The following is a 23,458-nucleotide window of genomic DNA, read 5'->3' as shown; positions in this document are numbered from 1 at the left end:
GAAGCTTTGTGGTTTGTCAATATGTGTTTTTTCTTTCTTTATTTTTTTTTTTAATTTGCTTTCATCAGTGGAGTCCTCCTCTGTCGTCTTCTATTAAGTCCACTTTGGCTTAAACAGTGACTGATGTATGATCTGACTCTGATGTAGCTTGACCTTGGAATTTACCTCTAATCTCTATGGAAGTTATTCTGGGTTCTTTAGTTTATGTATTTTCTTTTTATTCAATGTGTCATTACTTTTTCTCAAATGGTCACATCCACATCTGTTCTAGGGGTACCATCATTTTTGTCCAGGCCAGTTTCATTAGTGTTAAAAAACACTTCTGTTAAACCACAACTAAAAAGCTATGTCTTATTTTCATGACATAATTCTTAGTACATTTTTATTTACTATTACGTTTGCCTGTTTCAGGTTATTTCAGTGACCTTTGTGAGTTTTTCTTTAAAAGAGGGGTACCAATAATTTTGTCCACGTGTATACAGGTATATAAGAAGGAGGTCCCCTTTTATTGAGGTTGCCATGTTGTGCTGCCATGTTTTTACAGTAGCCCAGAACGAATAAGCCAAATAAAGTTAACTGAGTTTGGCTTAAATTTGGTAAAATATTTGCTATATGACATTGGAACTATAGTCATATCAACTAAATAGGCCAACTAAATCAGTTTTCTACATATATACTGTAGCTATCTAACCTCATCACTTGACATATTACTAGTTGATGTGGTTGTAAAAGACGACATGACACCTCATGGACACTGTAGGCTTCCTTACGCTTGGAAAAAGTAAAGTTGGGTAGGATGGGGTGCTCAAAAGGTTGCATTCTCACCGCTAGATGTTGCTAAATCTTTTACACTTTACACACTGTGCCTTTTTTAAATATAGTAAAGTAGCGTGGAATTTAAAATTTCCTGTGAATTTTTTTGGCTTTCCAACATTTCTGGAAAGCAGCACCTGAACAAGGTTGCCCCTTGTTCCACTAGTATTTATTATTTTGGGGGTTTGTTCTTTGGCAGTGAGACACAACAAGTGAACCTGTCATCACGAGGAATGGTGCAAGATACAGTTTGAAAAAGACAAAATGTGTAAACTCCCACCCTAAATAAATACCTAACATAGTCTTGTAAACATTCCCAAGTCAATCGTTGAGAAACTTTTTGGAGTTGTTATTGTGCATCCCGTTCTGTCCCACATAGCTCTTACTGCGGGGGAAGAAGTCCGCACGGAGCAGGCGGTAGAAATAAATTAGAATCATAATATTCATCACCATTATACTGACGAGAAAGTAGGGGCTGTGGTTAAGCCATGAGTAGTTGTAGATGATGTACCAGGTGAGGTAGAACTGGGTGCTCAGACGGAACGTGACATAGGTGAAGAGGTTGACGACCTTGTTGACATGGTAAAGGGGGGAGGACTGAGCAACCGCCAGCTTGAGCATCAGCCGCAGGTGCAGGGTGACACTGTTGACCTCCACAAAGAGGGCGACTACAGCGCCGGCTACATACAGCTGAGTGTAGAGGGCGTACAGGAAACACCAGATCACCTGGTGGAGGAGATGGACACAGAGAGAGTCGGAGGTGTTATACAGCAAACATCTGCTCTCATTTATCTACATTTACCCTACTGTTTCTTATATTAATAATAATAATAATTGTGTTAAAGGATAAGGCCTGTGAATTTCTATTATTTAGTTGTTTTTCAAAGCCACTATGACCCTGATTTACCTTACTCCTCTGTTTTATGGCTTTCTGACAGCAGTGGAAGCATGTCGTGTTGTCGACACGCTATAAAACCACATCAGTGAGATTCCACTAAATATGGGAACAGTAGTTTTTGGTCAAACAGCTCCACAGACTACAGTTGGCCGTCACTTTCACAGTCTATGGAGAGTGATACTTGTAGAACAGGCTACTGACCAGTAGCTGTCTTGGTTACACTGCTCTGTTGCATAACGTATCATAAAAGATAAAAAAGACAAATCTGTCAGGGAGAATTTCAAATACAACAATTAACAACCTATTAACAAGAATGAGCTTGTGCAATATGAGAATTTTAGAAAAAAAAAATCTTTTTTGATTGGTGCTAAATACTAAAAAAATCGCAGAAACGTTTCAGCTTAATTTTTAATAAAAGAAGATAATCTGTTTATTTGACATCTATTCTAGTGTAACATGAATTTTCAATCTCAAAGAAACGTACAGGGGAAATGAAGGGAAACTCCATCTCCACAATTGAAATTAGATGGCACAGGTCTGCCAGTTGATCTCATTTGTTACAATTATCTTTTGCTCAGTGGCAGCAAACTGCACTCAGCTCAGTGCAGGTCGTGCAAACAATCAGTGTTATTCCATTGTAATTGCTCACTACCCCTGATATTTGTTTGCTCAGCGGATAACTGACTCATAATTAATTATCCCATAAAAACCAACAACAGCTTCTTTAAACATTCATGTACAACACAGGATGTCACTTGGCCAGTGCTTCTTACATCGTGACAAGCTTTATAACAAGCTGCTACAGTTTTTATTTCCTCTATCTCCTCTTCTGTTTTAGTATTTCACACACACCTATGACGCACACAAGCACACACACACACACACACGAGACAGGCTATCAGTACAGATCACCTTGATATTAACTTTAGTTGAGTTGCTGAGCTTAGCAAAGTGACTATCTTGTCTGAACTAGAAATCCAACCTTCACACACAATCACAGTTAAACATGCAAACATGCTGTCCTACCAGTGAATGGTGAAGTAAGAATTCCCATGATCCTCTTGCGTGCCCTGTCATGATAATGTCAGCTGCGTCTTGCACAAAGTATCCTGAGAGGAAAGACATCAAGATGCTGTCTCTGCCAGTCGTAAAGGTTCATCAGTTCAAACTGCACTTTGGTCCAAATACGTTTGGATAGTCTGGTTACGCTGCTAAAACGTGCACAGATTCAGGTGACGCACACGTGGAAAGATCGTCTGCAGATATTCCACGTGTGCGGGCCACATGGTTTTGGTTGGAGTAGGCTAGGGCCAGTTGAGTTAGTGGGTGAACATGCAAACAAATAGGCAAATAATATTTTATAATGACATATTTTGACGAAATCAGACGTACATTCTGACACTAATGACAATTATATTGATATCTTTCACTATTTATTATAAAAAGAATTTAAGTGGTAGAGATTTTTTTTGAACAAATAGTTAAATGTTAGTGTGCTCACTTGCTTTCCTTTTGTTTTCCTTTGTGTAATGTATGTATCACGTGTTATAGATAATATATGCTCAACATCAAAACCTGTTTTGTCCAAAGGAAAAGTAGCTACTCTTCATTATTATATTTCTACGTTTTTCAAAATACTCTTGGTTAATAAACTGTGAAGGCTTCATTTAGCTGGAGGTATTCAACAGTTCCTCTTGTGTCTTGGTATGACTGGCATGCTGTGTGTCTATTAGCGGCGAGACACACAAACTGGCCCTATGTGAAGGAGCATGACCTCCTCTGTCTGCAGTGGTTAGCCACAGTGGAGCTAATAGCTGTTTGTGGTTGTTAGGGCAGATCATCACAGATTTGTGTCTTGGTAACACAAAGACTACACTAAGTCCTAACCTATACAATACAGTGCTGCTCAATCAGACCACTATTGTAAGCCTTCTTGGGTGGCATTATCTTTCAGCATCTTTAGCTGTCACCCATTTGTCTGTTCCGAGAATCGGGTAAGGTGGGTTAGATCTCGTTCCTGTGAAAAGCAAGAACTGGAAAGGTGGCAGTTTTACACACCCACAGGACAGGAGGGTTTTATCAAAGACTGAAGACATGCCACACCTCTCCTTCATTCCCCTTTTCTTAGTTATAGAAATAAATTTGTGCCTATTTTGATATTTGACATCACATCCTTTACACATGCCGTATACAGTGGCAAGAAAAAGTATGTGAACCTATTTATTGAAATTATTTATTTGTGTTATTATTTTAGGCACATTATATTTGTTAATACTCTTGAACTTAGATGAAGATCAGATCACATTAATGCACTATGAAATTCTTTTTCTTGCCACTGCACCTCTGTGAGCTGGCACTGCTGCTTGGACTAAACAGCAGCTATGTCCAGCTATTTTTAATGAGCACTGGAGGAAAAGTTCACAAATGCAAAGAGTGTTTACTAACCTGTTGAGACACAGACGAGCACGTAGGACAGGGGCGTGTGGTTCGTGTAGATGTTGCTCAGCGTCTCGGGCCAAACCACCGCACTGGAGAGGGACACATGTTATGGATAGGTGGGTCTGTATTCGCTTCACTCAGACATACATGGGCTCACTCCTGGGGAGAAGAGCCTGACTAAGCAGAATCTCAAGCATTATAGTTTATTTACCTGCTGCCAGTTTAATGCTATTTGTTTCTGTCTGTGTCTGTGCATCTGAAAATGTACAATTAAATGAATCTCTAGTTCTAGTATTAGTCTTTGTTGCTTCTTTGTGCTGTTTGAAAAAAGGGGACACACCTCCATAGCCACAGATTTATCATGGGTCCCCTCCTTGCATAAACAAACCATGACAGAACAGTGTTGAACATTGTTAATAAATGACCTGTGGTCCCTATATGAAATGTACTTTTCCATGTGAAAACATACTTTTCACTTCCACAGAAGCTCTCAGCCCTCACTGATTCACTCTTCTTCACACCGTCACATGCTCAGTGCAGCAATAGATGAATATGAGCGCAGACAGTTGAACAACATGACCTTGGTCCCAATACTTGATGTTAAAAAAGATGAGTCACATGCACGGTCCACGCCCCAGAAATAGTTGCTCTTAATGCTTCACAACAATTATTTGGCCAGCAGGTTTTTCCTGTTTTTGTTGATTGAATGAATATGGGACTGAAGCCATGTGCTTTCTAAGAGTGTCATAAGAACAGAGAAAGTAAACAGCAGTAAGAGATTTGTGTACAGTACACTGTACAGTGGCATCCCCCCACTCTCTCTCTCTCTCCTCTCTCTCTCTCTCACACACACACACACACACACACACACACACACACACATTTACTGTAAAAATACCATTGTTCACCACCCCCCACCCCGCCTGAACATGCCCTTCTTCTTCTGTCTGCCACTGACTGTCACTGCTGCGCATTCACCCCCTACACATTACACATCATGCGGACTGTGAATAGACAATGGTGTCCCAGTGTGAGACACTGACTGATGTCTGGATGGATGGACGGATGGATGGAGTCTTACCAGGTCACTGCCCATGTTCCCGTCAGCAGGGAGTGCACCATAGAGACAGAGAGGTTCCTCCACTTCCAGGAGCGGAGGTCATCCTGCTTCACTACCTTGGGCACGGGCAGCCTTTGCAGCAGCTGGTGGACCACTCTGAAGAGCAGGGCGCACACCAGCACTGACGGGCCTGGGTGACTCTTTAGCACAGGAAGCAGGGCCTCCATCCTCTCCTCCCCACGCCCGCTCTCCCCTGTCTTCTCCTACACAGCTCTCTCCCTCGGTCCTTCACGGTTGGCTTTTTCGCACTCCCGTCAACGCGCGCTGCGCCCGGTGATGGACGGAGACTCTCGGTACGTGATGGGAGTGTTCTCCAGGACAGGGGGATCTGCAGAGAGAGAGAGAGGGGGGGACGCTGCAGCTGCAGCTGCAGGAGATAATCCGCTATTTGTAGTTGTTCCTTTCCCTCCAACAGAAATCTGGAGCCTTCGCTCTGCCCACGTTTCCAGCTGAAGAAGAGGGGCGTTGGGAAGAGGCTCCCGCTACAGCTCATACCACCGCGACGCTGTTTTCGTCCTCGCCGCTCACAGCCCGCCTGTCTGTGCAGAAAGAAGAGGGGTGGAGGAGACGGAGCGGGGTGGGTGGCGCTGTTGCTGCTCCCTTTAACCAGAAAAAACAAGGCGGGGCAGAGAGCTGCCATTATGTTAGGCAGGGAATAAAAGAAATCACCGAGCAGAGCTGCACAGAGACCTGGACACATGCACAGCTGCACAGAGACCTGGACACATGCACAGCTGCACAGAGACCTGGACACATGCACAGCTGCACAGAGACCTGGACACATGCACAGCTGCACAGAAACGTCTTCACTGGGGTTTCCTGCAACAAACCCTTCACATGGAAAAGCACTGTGAAGTGCACACAGGCTCCTTCTAGGTTTGGTTTATAAAGCAGCAACAGCAACAGCTGGGATCATTCTTGTAATAATTCATGTGTGTTTCCTTTATTCTCTGTGCACACCAGGTAGTCCAACCTGAATGGTGCTGTTTTGTTTGGCAGATAGCTCATCACAAACAAGAAGGTGTCTGTAAAATTGAAACACACTGAAAATGACAGAGATCAATCACTTCACATTTAAACAGAACGTTCAGCAAATATACCACAAAGCTACTACGTAACAATTTCCTGCTGGCTACTGCATATAGCATTTACTATACTAACTGTACTACTATCATGATAATGAAAATCAGTATCACCACTGCAGTAAGTTTGATCAAGAATTGTTGATTTACATAAAGCTGGAAAGGGTTACAAAGTGATTTCAAAGACAGTTCACCAGTTTTGCAGACTGATGAAACTATTGAACTATTTGGAAAGAACACACAGCACTACATCTGGCACAAAAAGGTCACTGCATATAATAATGATAATATCCCAACTGTAAAGTATGGTGGAGGTATCTTAATACTGAAGATGAGAGAGAGAAGAAAAAAGGTCTGAGATACTGGACTTAAAGTCTTTTCTTCTAATTTTGTTTGTTAAACACTTGAGTGAACTATTTTTACATTATAAAAATAAAAACCTTATTAAATAAAATGTTAACTGGTTTGTCTTTATAGTCATTTAATAAGTTAGTTAAATGCACAAAATTGGTCTATGATGTTTTACAGTGTATCAAATCAAGGCAAATCCATTCAAAGAAGAAGTTACAATAATGAATGTGTCTTTTCTCCATCTTCAGAGAGACAAAATCATAAAGAGCACAGGCTACAGAATAAAAACACACCATGGCAGCAGCAGATGGCAGCAAAACCTCATGTGAAGAGTAAGCATGTCACACAAATGCATTGTTTTTCAGCTGTTGCTCTTATTTCTTCATCAAACCACTTGGTGGCAGCTTCCCCCAAAAACCTGCAGGATCATTTTCAGGGGGTTATAATCGTACAGTTGTGTTATTAATCTTGCTTTCACAAAGTAGCTCTGAGGTACAGTGCTCTCCAGTAATTATTCAAAATGAATTTAATTACAAGTGTATTTGTGAGAAAAGGGCAAAGAGAAAAACTGAATGTGTTATTAGTAATGTGTTGTTGAGTGTATCAGGATCAATCAAATGCTCCTTATACCCTTTGCTAAAGAATTAAAGAATGAAACTTGATCCGAGAAAGATGAACCATGTAATTAATCTACTTATATCCTTTGAGTACAGGGCTCTCTGTAACAAAACACCCTGTGGTTAGAGAGAGAAATGTAACTTAATACCATGCCCAGTATTTCCTGGTTGCCTCACCATGGTTATTTTGTAGAAGTGTGAGAGAATCAGAGCTCACATAGTTTTATCATTGAAACCTATAATTTCTCAGAGCCTCAAGGTTCCAAAGAAGCATCTAAGGATTTCTGACAAAAGGTGCAAAACCCAGGCTGCAGTAAATGACAGGGACTGTTGCGCTCTTGAGAAGATTTCCCAGTGTCGTGTGAAAACTTTTGACTCTTTTTTTTTTTACTTAAGCTGTTTGTCAGAATTTAACACAAAGACAAATATCAATAGACCTTTTCCACAGCAGATATTCTTGTTATAGCAGAAAATCTGCTGGTGTTACTAGTAAAATGTATAATTTTACCAATGCTTGTAATGTTTCATAACAACTTGTGTTATGCCATAATAAGAATTCATTATTTTAAGTATGAGGAAACAAGCGAAAGCATTGCTGTGATTAAACACTCTAACCCACGACTTCCTGTCATATGTCATGAGCAGTGATTCTCAGGAACAGGTTCATACCTGGGGTTTAGCATCAGTTTCACTGGGCTGTACGCTGCATTCCTGGACACTTACTGTCACATCTAGAGACAGAACTGACGATGATAGAAGTCATTACAAGGTCAAGCATGTCACTGAGCTGGTCTGAGCAGTGGTATCTATACTACAAAACTCTTTTAGGTGCTTCTTTGTTGAGATATTATAAGATAGCGAAAGAGCAAACTATTGTCTGTAAAACCACCTACTCACCTACTTTTCTTCCACCAAGCTTCATTTTTCAAAAAGTTAAATGCAAATTTTGTAGAAGAATAAATAATACTTTAGCCATGTACTTCACCACAACAGAGAGCAATTTTTTTCTCACAGCACAAAGCATTTATTATCCCCATCTTGGTGGAGAGGGGAAACAGTGCTCATGCTGTTCCCTCACAGCTTATCTCAGACAAGGGAAAGGCGCTTCATAATCACCAGGCGTCTGGATGTAAGACTCCAGTATCCGAAGTCCAAGCTCAAGACGCTAATCATATCTGTCTCACTGTCTATCTTAACAGCTTCACTGTCTCCATTTCAGTTTTCACTTCACCGGATCTGTACCCTGGCATATAATAATGGGTCTGTCCTTCTGTCCCTGTTTCTGATCCAACTGTTAATGTAGTTGAATATTTTTGAATAGTTCTGGTTACCAGTAGCAAACGGAGAAGTAAGAATATTCAGTTCAGAATTTCAGCTTTTATTTTATGGTATTTACATTTCCATACAGCATAAACAAGAGCACCTTTAGAATCACATGGAGCAAATTGTAAGTGAGCAAAAATGTTAGCACTCACAGGTGTTTCTCGTGAACCAGGTGTGTCCTGTGAGATTTATTGTTCAAATAGAGGCCACGTGAGAGCTGTGAAGGAAAAAAACCCAACAATCATTTATCACCAACAACCTTCATAGAGCAGAAGTCAAGGAATCACAATCCATCATGCAACAGTTCTGGAACAAAGTTTAATGAACTGATGAGGCCGAGATTAATCTCTACCAATGTGATGGGAAGGTTAAAGAGTGGAAATAAAAATGATCACAATCCAAATCGTTCAAGGTTATCTCTGAGGCACAGGGACGGTTGTATCATGACTTGGGCTTTTATGGCAACTTCCAGAACAGGCTTCTTAGTCTTAGTTGACAAAATAATTCATGATAGCAGCAGCAGAATGAATTTAGAGCAGTACAGAAACCTCCTATCTGCTAAATTACTAAGAAATGCATCAAAACTAATTGGGAGTGTCTCATCATGCACCAAGACGATGATCAACGTGTGAGATTTTAGACTGACAGAGTCAATCGGCATCATGAACATGTATTTCACCTTCTTAGGAGGAGACCGAAAGTTACGGGTTTGATGGAGTTACTTGCAAACAAGGAACTAGGGGAACTAAATACTTAGCTTTGTTGTCTTTACTTTTAAATAGTTGAAACATATATCATGTTCATCTTTTGATCTTAAACCCAAATATCCTCAGATTTGAAGCAAATAAACTGGCCTTGTTTTTCCAATACTGCAGTACTTGTACAGTATGGATTGTGCATCAGTGACAGCCATTTATAAAACATACATGATAAAACCAAGTGACAAGTATACCGTATTTGGAAGGCATATAATTATGTTGTATGCTAGTTTTTATGTTTTCGACAAAATTACATTGTGAAAAGGACAAGTATTGATTTGAAACTCTAGTTTTAATTTTATTCTCTAGCAGTTTTCATGTGTTGCTGATTCATTCATGATGTACCAGCAGTTTATCCTTCGCTTTTTTGTCCTTCGCTGTTTGCCGTAGTGCTGGGGTTGCCTGGAGACGACGGAAACGTTTGGGAGCAGCGATGGAGAAATATGAGAAAATCAAGGTTGTTGGAAGAGGAGCTTTCGGGTAATCTCTGCGTTTACTTAACTGCACTTCTTAGCTGACTTGTGTTACACTCGTCTGTCTATTTAGATATGCGTCGTTGTTGTCAGGCGCGAACTAAGTAAGTTAGAAGTTCGTAAGGCCTCAGTTTTTCCCCCACAAATGCAACGGGATGCGTCAAAAGAAAACTGCTCTGGAAGAGGAAGAGTAACGGAGCCCGTTTAACACTTTGAGTATTTTCAAATATGATCTTTAATCCTCGGTATTTAAGCTAGTAATGTAAGTTAACTTTATAGTAATGCTGTCTGCCAACAATTACCGCTATAACTTCTCCCCAGATAACATTTAGTTAACGTTATGTTATGAATTTACAAATGTGTTTACGGAGATGCACCGTAGCGTACACTTAGTATGTCTAACGTTAAATAAGGCAAATAAATGCTGTAAAACGACTTTAAAATAAGGTTTAGGCAGTTTAAAAGCGCTGTCTGCCACTTTGGGGTTGTAATTTCTAATCAATCTTTGTAGTTTATGTTACAGGTTCTGTAACATTTGTCTTTTGCTTCTTTAAAGAAGTATTGTTACATTTTAGCTAGGCTAGTATGTAGCTTACTATAAGGTAACGTTAGTTGCCCTTTATAATAAAACCTTACAAGCTGACATGCTAATAAAATACTGACTAACTCCGACTATTACTTAGTCATACTGTATGTACAGTGGAAATAAACCAATCTGTGTCCAGTACAACATGTCAGTGCTAAGTTTTAAGAGCAGCTAATGTAACTTTGCTGAGGGGACACGCACATCGACTTTTCCCAGATTAAATACAGCATTACAACAGAGTAAAGTAGGTAATACAACATTAATGTGATAGGAACAATTCCTGGTAAGACTCTCATTTAACACTTTCAGCATGTTTGCCTCAGGAATTCAAGCACAGTTAAACAGTTGATTAACTTTTATTGAGAATCTTGTTTGTCATTAACCAAATATCCAAATCCAAAAAAAAAAAAAAAAAAAAGAAATAGCGTGTCTCCATTTGTATTTTCAAACTCAAACATTAACTGTATTAGCTGAACAATGCTTGAGGATTTAGCTTTCATGTGAATCACTGAACTTATATTAAGTTGTATAAACACTGTTTTTGAGAACTGCTTCACATCTGTGTTGCGTGGAGTCGACCAACTTCTGGCACCTGTGAACAGGATTTCCAGTCCAGGACAATGGGACGAGATTCCACAGTTCCTGTGCATTTCTTAGTTGTGCTTCACAAACAGCATTTTTAAGGGTTACCCCACAGGTTTTCTATTGGATTAAGGTCCAGGGATTGGGCTGGCCACTCCATAACATTAATCTTGTTAATCTTGATGCTGCTTACCCACTGGTGTGTTGGGGGTCATTGTCTTTGTCTCACCTCAAGGGCATCCTCTTCACCATAAGGCAGCATGACCTCTTCAAGTATGTTGATGTATTCAAACTGATCTGGTATGCGATAAAGAAATCCGGCACCATACTATGAGAAATATTCCCATATCATGATGTTTGCAACACCATGCTTCACTGTCTTCACAGTGTACTGTGGTTTGAATTCAGTGTTTGAGGGTCGTCTGAGATTTATCCTCACTAATTGAACTCCACACTGCTATTATATTTAACAGAATTATTTATTGAATTTCAGTTAATGATTCAATTACATAGAATGAGCAGCATGCCTGTGAAGACTGTTGGTTTTCTATTACTCTAATGCACCTACTAGTAAATTATTTGCTATGTAGAAATATCATATCTACCAGAAACAGTGATTATTCTGCTTAGTGATGTTGGTATATTATTAACTATGTTATATTAACTGTAGACCTTGATCAAGTTGATCAGAAACCATTCACACTCAGATAAAAACACACCCACACACCCACACACACATCTAAAACACCTACCAACAATCCCTATCACTCTCAACGGATAATTATTGCCGTATCTCCCACCCCTCTGCCCGCCATCAAGAAGCTGCATGCTAATGTGGCTAACTGATAAAGGAATAAATAAATGTTTATAATAATGGTCAGTATCAACTGGACTTGTTTTAAGTTCTTGAAGACGTTTTTCTTTCTATTAGCAAATCTATCATTCATCTATCTGATGAACTGTCCAGTTGATGCTGTACATCAGTTTTGGGATAACCATAACTTGGATGACTGAGAATCTTCACAGACATTTATAATGACTGTGTGTTCACACAAGGGCACCCTCGCCTCCTTTCACATGGGGATCTAGATATTTATATAGTTTGACTTGTCTGATATTGTACGGTAAGAAAACTGTGGCCTCCAGCTGGCCTGACATCTATCACCATTTCTTCAGTTATTATATAACATCACTCATCTAAACCATCACAAATCACTATTGTATCGTTTATGGAATAAATCATATATCAAATTATTCTTCATTTTCCTTCTGTGTCAGGATCGTTCACCTGTGTCGCAGGCGCAGCGACGGGGCCTTTGTCATCCTGAAGGAGATTCCAGTGGAGCAGATGTCACGAGACGAACGCCTCGCAGCTCAGAACGAGTGTCAGGTGCTGAAATTGCTGAACCACCCAAATATCATAGAGTACTATGAGAACTTCCTGGAAGACAAGGCCCTAATGATAGCTATGGAATATGCACCAGGTAAGCTTACTGTAATATCTTATAACAGGACCCCCTTTTGTTCAGTATGTAACAATTCACTTTTCCCATGGTTTATTGCTGTAGGGCTCCATGCTATTTTTTGTTCCTTTGTCCGGCCTGTGAATACCATGATAATTCGTAATATCAGCCTGTAAGGCAGTGATTTGACGAACAATGTGGTTAGATAACTTTTCTGTTACAGTAGAAGTTGCAGTGTGTAAGATGTGTGTTACCATCAGGTCAAAAACCCTGAGGCAAGACCCAGCAATCAGACTGAAATTATTTCACTAAAACATTTGTTTGTTGTTCTCTTCTGGTTAAAGACCAAACCTCTGCTGTGAGGGACGGGCTACATTCAACCAATTCTCTATTATTTGACCTAATTACAGTAACACATACTGTATTTTTTCTAAACATTTCTTTGTTTTTTTTGAAGAGTTAAAGATTTTATTCAGATACAACTGAACCTCGTGCTTCATGCAGGTGGGACTTTGGCTGATTACATACAGAAGCGCTGCAACTCTCTGCTAGATGAGGACACCATCCTTCACTTCTTTGTACAAATCTTACTTGCCTTGTATCATGTCCACAACAAACTCATCCTGCACAGAGACCTCAAGACACAGAATATTCTACTTGACAAGCACCAGATGATTGTCAAAATCGGTGACTTTGGTATTTCCAAAATCCTTGTCAGCAAGAGCAAAGCATACACGGTGAATTAACTCACTTTTGGTTTGGGACTGTAATTACTTCAGCGATCATACATTCTAGATTGTTCTATCAGGAATTAATGATTCTTTTTTTCACTCTGTCTGCAGGTGGTTGGGACTCCATGCTACATCTCCCCAGAGCTTTGTGAAGGAAAACCTTATAATCAGAAGAGTGATATCTGGGCCCTGGGCTGTGTTCTGTATGAGCTAGCCAGCCTTAAGAGAGCATTCGAGGCTGCTGTACTGAAAACATTTCTTTTTCCAAGAAAATCCTGTACTTAACATGCGTTTAGTGATGTAATGTTTATGTGTTTTTACACTTTTATTATTCAGTCTATAATACATCAATTATTGTTGAGTTTCCTTCTTAAAAACCATCAGAGCTACACTGTGTGCACCATGAGAGTTAGATAATTTCCCATGTTTAAGTGAAAAGTAGATTGATGGGGTGTTTTTTGACACAGATTAATAAATCACTGATCTGATTGCCTGAACTCAAATCTGTCTTCACTGCTAATTCCACCTTGGTGTACAAATGTGCACATTTTATTTTTTATTTTTTTTTGGCAAAGATTTAGGGTAGGGGATTTTTCACATATTTATCAATCAATTTGCAATTTTACTATGTAACAATCCATAATTTTGCTTTCAGAATCTACCTGCTCTCGTTCTGAAGATCATGAGTGGAACATTTGCTCCAATTTCAGACCGGTACAGCCCAGAACTCCGACAGCTCATTCTCAACATGCTCAATCTGGATCCATCCAAACGCCCTCAACTCAATGAAATAATGGCTCTTCCCATTTGCATGAGGCCCTTGCTTAATCTCTACACAGATATAGGCAGTGTCAAAATGCGCAGGTGGGTTCTTAATGCCTAAGTGGGGAGAACAAAGACATTTTATAAGACACGGACAATGATATGAGATATAGATCTATGTATATTTTGTACAATTAGTTCATATTTTCTTACACAAGCCCAATTTTTTGGCAGGATTGAGAAACCACTGTCTACTGTGCAAAGTGGTCCAGGAGGTAGACCAGGAGGGAGAGTTCCTACCAACAGGGCCAGAGGTGAGGCACATTACAGAATAGCTGTGAAAAACTGATTACAGTCTTTTAATTACAATTTTTATAATTATAATTTTTTGGCCTGAAACAGATGGATCAGTTGGGTTAGGAAAGGTGCATTCCCTCCCCCTGTCTTCGGTGTATACTTGGGGTAGTGGCATCTGCACACCTCTCCGCCTGCCAATGCTTAATACAGAAGTACTTCAAGTATCTTTGGGCCGCACTCAGAAGATGGGGGTCACTAAGTCAGGCCGTCTGATTACATGGGAGGTCTGTGTAAACCTTAAATGTTTTTAATATCTTTCTTTCTTGTTTACAAAGCTAACTTTCTTATTTCCTGAATTGATGCATTATACAGAGAAAATCCACCTATTAACCACAGGAGTCATCTACTCTACTTTCCTAATGTACCCATGTTAATGTACATTGATAGATTTTTGTGTCAATATACACACCCTGGCTGCTAAAATTGGCATGTATACACAACTTGTCCATTTTCAAAGACTAGAATGCTCTTCTTTGTTGTCACTGTCAGAGAAGTGTTAATATAACTGTATTGTGCATTAGTAGTGTTTCACTGGACAACAATTTATTCAAATGCTTGCTAATATTATCCCCCATGTATGTAAATGGGGTAGGAAAAATGAAACACATTTTAATAAAATACAGTCAAAACCACTGGAAGCTTCATCCTCAGTAATAAACATTTGCAGTAGTTGAATACATGTTGTATTTATTGAACAGTGTTGATCAATACTGTACACGTAGAATTTGTGGCTGAGTCGTTTCGGTAGATTTATTTTGGTGCTAGCTCCTCAGAGACTTTCCCTGTAGACTCTTGGAACCACATTATAGGAAAAATCAGTGTCATACTACAAATGTTTTTGTCTATTTTATGTTTTCTAGGAAATATTGGTTAATGTTAGAAAAACTCCAAGTGAGGCAGAGTTACATGAGGCAGGCTGGTGAATATAGTTACTTAAAATTAACATAACGGCTGAGATTGATGACATGTAATCGTTTCTCAGCTGTATTTTTCCTTTAATATTTGTAGTTGTATTTTTTTTTGTTTCTATCATAAAAACAAAGCATTCTGCTCACCTAGACTAATAACCATTTATTGCCACAGGCTCCTTCAGTGGGGTCTGGTGAGCCCAGTCTGCCTGGTGCGGTGGAGCAGATGCAGCCTCAGTTCATTTCTCGCTTCCTGGAAGGTCAGTCTGGAGTCACCATCAAATCCGTGTCCTGTGGCGATCTCTTCACCACCTGCATGACAGGTTAGTCGGCCATTTCTCTTTGAATAGCCATCACACAGATCCCAGCCATGCCCAGTCAGCCTATCAAGGGGTTTTGCTAAAGGAAATCAATGTTTATTCTCTGCTTTCTGCACCTACATACACTGCACTGCATCACATGGCTGTAAAACACTGAGGCAGCATTTGAGCATATACTGTATATGAAAGTGTATCTACAGTCAGCTCTTTTTCTAGACTTGATCAGATAGTGTGTACCCACATGGAAAATAAACCTTTCCATGCTTGCCAAGCAGTTTGGAACTGCAATTTTTTGAGCCTCAAACTGCGGTGCACAGTCAGTGTGTTTCAGCAGGCTGCTGTCAGTCTGTATAGCTTTGCAAAGCAGATAAAACAGGATTAATGACCCTTCCTCTCAGCTCAGCCGCCTCTCTTTCATCACTTTTTACTGTAGTGATGCAGATTAGCATTTCCTAGATAGGGATTAGACGTATTCTATTGGTCCACATAAAAATACACCTACACTCATTTGCTAATAGTACCTTTAATCCCTTCTTTTTCATTTTAATTTGCAGACAGGGGCATTATCATGACATTTGGAAGTGGGAGCAATGGCTGTCTAGGACATGGTAACTTCAATGATGTAACACAGGTACATGCTCACCTTTCAATGAATATGTAATATTTGAAGGTCGCTTCAATACTTCCCAGTGTCTTTCAAAGATTTGTCTAAGCTTCCTTGAGATGTTTGATAATTCCATAATATGGTATTCATTGATGTGAAATGACCAATTCTGCATAAAGAGTAAAGTAATATTTGGAATGCAGGGCGTTAACAGAATATTTTAACACTGTGAGTACTTCTTCTTCCAATGGTTGTGGGGCAGACAGGAAACAACAGGAGAAAGGGTGTATGGAATTCAGCATCAGTCCCTGGTTTTAATTGGGCCAGTGATATTGTATTTTCTTAGATGATTGTCTGTCCTTACAGATTTTTGATAGTCACAAACCTTACAATGATAACATTTCTATTCCTCTCTGTTGTACTCAGCCCAAGATAGTGGAGGCCCTCCTCGGTTATGAGCTTGTTCAGGTGTCTTGTGGCGCTTCCCACGTTCTTGCTGTCACCAATGAAAGAGAAGTATTTGCTTGGGGAAGAGGAGACAATGGTAAATTAACTAACTAACTCACTCTGTATGTGACAGCATTGTCTCATCAGAGAATGTGATCGTTGGCTCTCTGTCCTTGTTTCTGTGTGGAAGGCCGCCTTGGACTAGGCACCCAAGATACTCATAACTCTCCACAACAGGTTTGTTTACCTGTGGAATTTGAGGCCCAGAGGGTGGTGTGTGGAGTTGACTGCTCTATGATTATCAGCACCCAGTACAGCATTGTGGCATGTGGAAGCAACAGGTAACCATACTATTATTCTTTAACCCTAACTATGACCATTAGTCTCAGTTATCTCAGACTGACAGGGGCTCATCATCTGCACTGATGCTTGCTTTCACATTCAGGGTCTGATTAACTAAAGGTTTATTGTATGTGTGCAAAAACATGCAAACTTGATATAACCTGCGAAAAACAGCATGCACTGAGAAGTGTGTCAGCGCACTCTGTGGATTTTCCACCTTTGCCTTCCTAAATATACAAAATTGGGAATTTTGCCTGGGTGAGCAAAATTCAGAGAAAGGAAAATGCTAATACATAAAGTCACAAGAAGGAGCAACGTAATACCTGTCGTGCCAAAACTTCTTGCACCTCCTCCCCAAACAGCTTTAATTCCTCTGGGTTGAATTTTCTCTTGTGTTTTTGCTGGTCACTCTCCAAACTCTCTATGACAGACACGAGTAAAAAAAAAACAAACTTTGTTTAAAAACGACATTTAAATTCCACTGTTTCCACCTTTTTTTCTGGGTAGATCACTCGCAAAATGTGCTATTTTCAAGATTGCAAATGCACTTTAGTACTTGCTGTTTGGGATCTTAATAAATCAGGCCCTTGATGTAATGTATGTTTTGCCCTGAAGTATACATTTTGATGGACTTTGTAAAAGCTATTTCCTACTATTAATACCTTTTGGCTCCTGTTAGCTTACTATATGCTATTAACCTATTCATGCGAATGGGGGTTGGTGGACTAAAGGTAAAGAAATAGATGTTTCCCTGGTGCACCACCTGTGAGACACCATTCTCCTAAAAATGAAAAACTTTACTGGCACTGTTAATTCCTCCTGTCTATCTGTCCTCCCGTCCTTCCTCCTGTCTGTGAGTGTGTGAGTAGGAGTATGAATTTAAAACTTGCAGCTCAGGAGCTACCTGCAGCAAACAATATTTAGAAAGACACTTTGTCAGTTTTTAGTAAAGTAATTAAACACATTTTTATTTCATTTCAGTTGTTATAAATAATATTTTTTTTTGTCATGGGCAGGTTCAACAAGCTTGGGCTGGATAAGATATCAGCTGGAGAGGAACCAATTGCCTCCAATCAGGTGGAAGAAGTCCATACTTACATTCCTGTCCAATCAGCACCAATCAACAGTGAGAAAATAGTTTACATTGACATTGGAACAGCACATTCTGTTGCTGTAACAGGTAAAGAAATTCACAATGTTACTTTAGCACATTAAATTTTTGAAGCAGACTGGTTTCTAGCAGTGAATCTTGGTGTGGTTGTCTCCACTGTGGTGCAAAATAGGAGAGGGTCACTGTTTACTGTCAGCCTTACTATTTTTTTCACTGTAGACTATTGCAACACCAGAGATGCAAACAGTGTAACAATGCTTGACATGTTTTTTTTTTTGATAGAAAGACCAGTGAGTGACAGGCGTATCACTCACTGGTCTTCCTAACCACTTGCCCTCTTACGTTTCGTAAGGTACTGGAGCCTATCCCAACTTGTGATAATTAACATGCCTGTCTTTTTATTTATTAATTATATTGAAAGTAATGTGCAGAAAACAGTCATACACAACTGTGTCAACTGTAGACAAACCAGCAGACAGTCTCACAAGTGTGAAATAGAAATAATTTTTAATATACTTTTAGATAAATGCAAGCTATGTTAACACTTTCACCCACATTTCATTCACCAGAGAGGGGTCAGTGCTTCACGTTTGGCAGCAACCAACATGGTCAGATGGGTTGTAGTTCCCGTCGTAGCAGCCGTGTTCCCTACCTGGTGCCTGGCTTGCAGGGTATCATCATGGCTGCCTGTGGCGACGCTTTCACCTTAGCTATTGGATCCGGTACGTAGAAGGAATTATATGTAATAAGTTTAAAGGGTCATACATACCTCCACATGTGTTTTAAAGTTACTTAGGCTGATGAGATTCAAGCTCAAGTTGAACATGGGCTGTTACATATGAGTGATCACTGGATTCTTTGGACTAATGTAATAATACTGTATGGTATAGTAATAAGGGCGTGATTTGCCCCACTGCCACAGACCTTACAAGGAAAATCAGAATCCTGGCAAAACATTCTTATTTGGTCTGACCAAAAGCGGTGGGGACAGAAGACAGTGTTGGCATGATGGGAGCTAACGTGGCTAACAACAGCACTCCACAAAGTTATACATTAAATATTTTGTTATGTCTGGGAGGTATTTTGCCATTCACAATCAAATGTTTCTAAAGAACAACATTGTTTATTTCTTTATTACATTACCTGTACCATCATAATAGCTCTAGTCAGTCAAATTAGTTTGCTCACCTTTGTGGATGTACCATAAATGTGCAGACTCTGCAGTGGATTTTGTTATCACTGTATGTAGGGACCTATTTGAAACTCTTTTTCTGCATTCAAGACAACCCTGGCATGGGAAACAGTTGCAGTCAGCAGCACAACAGGCAGCTTATGAAAAGCATTTCATACATGAGCACAACAAAACAACATGTTCTATAAACAGATTTGAAAGAATTTGCTTTAAAATATTTTTTTACATTTAGAAAAGGTACAAGCACCTTATTTTTTACTGTTTAGAGCTGGTCAAGAGTAAGAGTTGTAAAAGGTAAGCTCTGAGTAGATATAACATAAAACAACAGATATCTGTGGTTTTAGCTGCTTTGGAATTGTGGGATGCTGAGGATAAAAAAAGAGAATCAGTTTTAAACAGTTCATGGATTTTGTTACTTGAGCAAGTTTTAAGTCTCTGCAAGCTTATGTTCATGTTAAACCAAAATAAACTGAAAAAACGGAATCCTTACATGGAGCATATTTTGTGCTTTGAAAATAGTTAGCCTTCAGTGCTAACTTCACATGGATTTTAGCTAATGAGCTAAACACACAAACCATCGCTATGGTCCTTTAAACACATGGGTTAGTAGATAGGCAACAGATGTAGTGTGTGTGTGTGTGTGTGTGTGTGTGTATTCATGTGTCTCTATCTGTGTGTTTTGTTCTTATAGTTGAGAGTAAAATAGTGAAAAGTCATATTGTGTCAATGACTGGCTCCCTGGGGAGAAACCCGCAGTGGCAGCCATACTTGTAGGTTTCCTTTGTTGAAGAAAGGCTTTGTTCAGCTTTGACTTCCTACGGATAAAGCCATTATGCTGCCACTGCAGGAGAGTCAGAGCTGTCAGTTGAAGATTTGGGTGGATTAACACATCCTGAGTTTCAAGAAATGATGACCAGCTCTTTTTTATCTGGTTTTCACAGAAGGAGAGGTGTTCACCTGGGGAAAGGGGGCCCGTGGCCGACTTGGCAGAAAAGAGGAGGATTCTGGGATACCGAAAGCAGTACAGCTGGAAGAGAGTCACCCATTCACGGTGACATCAGTGGCTTGTTGTCATGGCAACACTCTGCTGGCAGTGAAACGTAATATTTCGCTTATTACCCTTTGTTAACAAACACGGTGAGATGTTGGGATGTGGGGAGAGCTAACAGAGAGTACTAATCCCCAGATGAAAGAGAGACTGAGAAGAGCTTCCCTTCATAAAGTTGACAGAGATCCATATAGAATTGTGAAAGGACTTATTTGTAAGTTGGAAGCCTTATTCATCAAAGACATGAGTGTAGCTTTGCTTGTCATACATTTTGATTTATACAGGTATTATATTATTATATATATGAATGTGGGGTTAAAACCTCCCTCTATAGTCCATGTCGATCATAGCTGCAGAGTTTGAGAAGGTTAACCTGCATAATTTCATGAATTGTTTGCTTTTACCTAAACCATGGTACAAGGTACCAGCACTACCACACTACCGCTCAATTTCTTTGTTTTCCAAAGAAAAACACATTTTCATGCATTTTCACAAACAATTTTATCCATTACACGAACAATTAAAATTAATCAGATGATTTTTAAAGAATGATTTACATTTTTGCATGGAGGCCTCTTATTAGCAATTGTCAGTCCTCTGCATCAATCACCTGGTATGGCTGCTAATTCAAGTGAATCATTTTATAAGGCTGATTGATTATGAGAAAACCCTTTTGCAATTGTGTTACTCAATTGAGAACAGTTGTACTAATGGAGCGCATAAGGGAGCATAGCATTCTTTAGGTTAGTTAAGTATCTGAACATCAGCAGTTTTACCAGTTCTACAGGTTCCAATAGGTACAAATAGCAAGAAAGAAAGAACTTAGAAAGAAAAGCTACTCAACATAAACAAAAAACTGAGATGGGCAAAAGAGCACAGACATTTGGCATTGAAAGACTGGAAGAAGATGTTGTCTAGAGATGAGTCCAAGTTTGAAGTCTTTGTGAAACGCAGAAGGGAAGGGTGGAAGGGACCTTGAGGAAGGAAAGCTATCAAAATTGACAGCCAGAATGCCTAAGCTCTGCCAGGCTATAATTGCTGCAAAAGGTGTTTTCTTTGAGATGAAGGAAAAGTTTGAAGAACACAGTCAGAATTTCCAACAGAATCACTATTTCTAACTCTGACAATGGCAGCATGTCCAGTTCTTTTGCTCTATTTCCTATTCAGACTAATTGCATGTGTGTTTCTTAGAAAACATTTAAGTGATCCCAAACTTTTGAGCAGTAGTGTATATACAGTATATTGGTGTTAGCTTCAGAAATGTGACTTTTATGGGACACTTACACATTTCACCACTCAGGTTTTATGTCCTGGTGTAACACACAAACATCTTAGATGTTTGAGCTGCTCCTCAGTTCAAAAGCTGTAATTAAGATTCCAACCTGCTAAAGACTCACTGTCTTTAAAAACATTTGTATTGCTAAGGCAGGACAAGCTTGTATTGATATTTAACCATCACCGTTAGCCTTCTTATTTCTAAATTGATTTATTGGTCTAGCATCACTTGTATAACAACATCATATGCTGATGTTTAGGACTAAAACTGCTCATCTTTTTCATTATTGATCACCATACTTTGTACTAGTGCTGAGATTATTGATTGATTAATCAGTTGACATGATGAATTGAACATTTGAAAACAACACCTGATGATAACATCATAAAAGCAGCAAAATAGTCACAAGTGAGAAACTAGAACTAACACATTACGAGTATTTTGACTGAAAAGTAAGTGAATAAATGAAAGATAGTCAAAGTAGTTACAGTCAGTATGTAACTGAACTATTTTACCCTTGTCCCTCTTGTTTCAGCTTTGCTTGAGGAACCTGTCCCGAGATGATTTTGTCCTCAAAACAAACTCACACCCTCTCAGCGGTTGTCATGAAGCCTGGTGGTGATGTGAGGTGAGGCCCATCTGTGCTGCAGTTAAAAGGTTCCCTTTCATACTGCAGCTGTGGCCTCAGAGTTTCACATGGTATTCCTCTCTATCTGTTTTTTTTGTTTTGTTTTTCCTTCAGGAATCAATGTTAGTTTGATTGTGTGCCGGGATATCACGAAATACGACGCAGATAGGTTCAGACCTGACTGTTGCGACAGGTGTATCTAACAGCAGTTTGGTTGAAGGAATGTTGTAACATTGTTACTGAAATCAGATTGCAGAAAATCGCCTTTCATATGGTGAGCTATTGTTCTCATTGGCATGCAGGGTTAGAACGGTAGACCACAAAAGCCCAGTAAAAGTCAAACTGGTTTGAGCCCTCTTAAGCTACTGGTGAATGACACGATACTGTGCATAGAAAGTAAGAGAATGAAGCTACTCGAGAGTTCACCAGTGAAATGAACCCAACACATTCATCATGATCGTGTTGTCAGTGGTCACATTGTGTTTTATTGGATTAGTCCTCAAATGTGTTCCTAATTAGGCAGCAGTGTTCAGACCAGATAACGACCTGTTGTTTAGTGATAGACTGAACCAAGACTTAAAGACTCACTTCTTTGTTCACTCACTCACCACTCACTATACAGTCACCACACAATAGTCTGTAGTGAGCAGTAAATTGTAAATTGATAGTTTGGACCACAGACTGAGGTTTGGACACATATGAATCATTAGCATGTTCTGTATTTTCAGTCTGTACTGTATTCATCTTTTTTGGGGCACAATATAGAGCATAAAGTTATTTATACTGTGCACTATGTAGTAAATAGAGTCGTGTTTTACATGAGATGGTTTATGTAATTGGACATGTACAGTGTATATATATATATATATATATGCTGTGTTTATTTGAATGATCAAAGAAAGCTGCCATAGGAGGAAACCAAATCTGATGAGAACTGGTGGAATGGGTGTTATTTTACTTAAATAAAACGTAGCAGGACCACAGAAATATTTAATAAACTATCAGACATTATTGCAAAATTGATTAATTGGTGTAAAATAATTTTGACAGCAACATTGTAACCACAGTGGAAGTATTTCCCTCTGAAATGTAGTGGAGCATAAAGAATATTGAAAAGTAGAGTACATGTGCCTTAGGCACTTTCCAGTGGCAATGGGTGAAAGCTTTGTGTTACATGTTGTTCATTTTTTGTTATTTTTCATTCATTTTCCCAAAAAAAAAACAAAA

The 23,458-nt window shown here is 39.4% G+C and overlaps 2 protein-coding genes across 2 annotated transcripts; one reads left to right on the top strand and one right to left on the bottom strand.

The window, feature by feature from the left end:
- Positions 1 to 52: 52 nt before the first annotated feature.
- On the bottom strand, positions 53 to 5,818 carry tlcd1 (TLC domain containing 1). The gene is made up of 4 exons (XM_026365746.1): positions 5,232 to 5,818; positions 4,157 to 4,239; positions 2,738 to 2,820; positions 53 to 1,539 (listed from the first exon to the last, which is right to left on the bottom strand). Exons 1-4 carry the CDS (start codon positions 5,435 to 5,437, stop codon positions 1,135 to 1,137), a joined length of 777 nt encoding a protein of 258 aa, XP_026221531.1. The 5' UTR covers positions 5,438 to 5,818; the 3' UTR covers positions 53 to 1,134.
- Positions 5,819 to 9,798: 3,980 nt separating this feature from the next.
- nek8 (NIMA-related kinase 8) lies at positions 9,799 to 23,458 on the top strand. Its single transcript, XM_026340966.1, has 15 exons — positions 9,799 to 9,881; positions 12,321 to 12,526; positions 13,010 to 13,242; positions 13,348 to 13,479; positions 13,892 to 14,100; positions 14,233 to 14,312; positions 14,401 to 14,579; positions 15,439 to 15,586; positions 16,138 to 16,214; positions 16,614 to 16,731; positions 16,825 to 16,975; positions 17,993 to 18,156; positions 18,657 to 18,809; positions 20,221 to 20,379; positions 22,139 to 23,458. Exons 1-15 carry the CDS (start codon positions 9,835 to 9,837, stop codon positions 22,165 to 22,167), a joined length of 2,085 nt encoding a protein of 694 aa, XP_026196751.1. The 5' UTR covers positions 9,799 to 9,834; the 3' UTR covers positions 22,168 to 23,458.

Source organism: Anabas testudineus, chromosome 13 (genome assembly GCF_900324465.2).
Source record: "Anabas testudineus chromosome 13, fAnaTes1.2, whole genome shotgun sequence".
NCBI lineage: Eukaryota > Metazoa > Chordata > Actinopteri > Anabantiformes > Anabantidae > Anabas > Anabas testudineus.
Note: the sequence above shows the minus strand (reverse complement) of the source record. Positions and strands in the feature narration are given on the sequence as shown.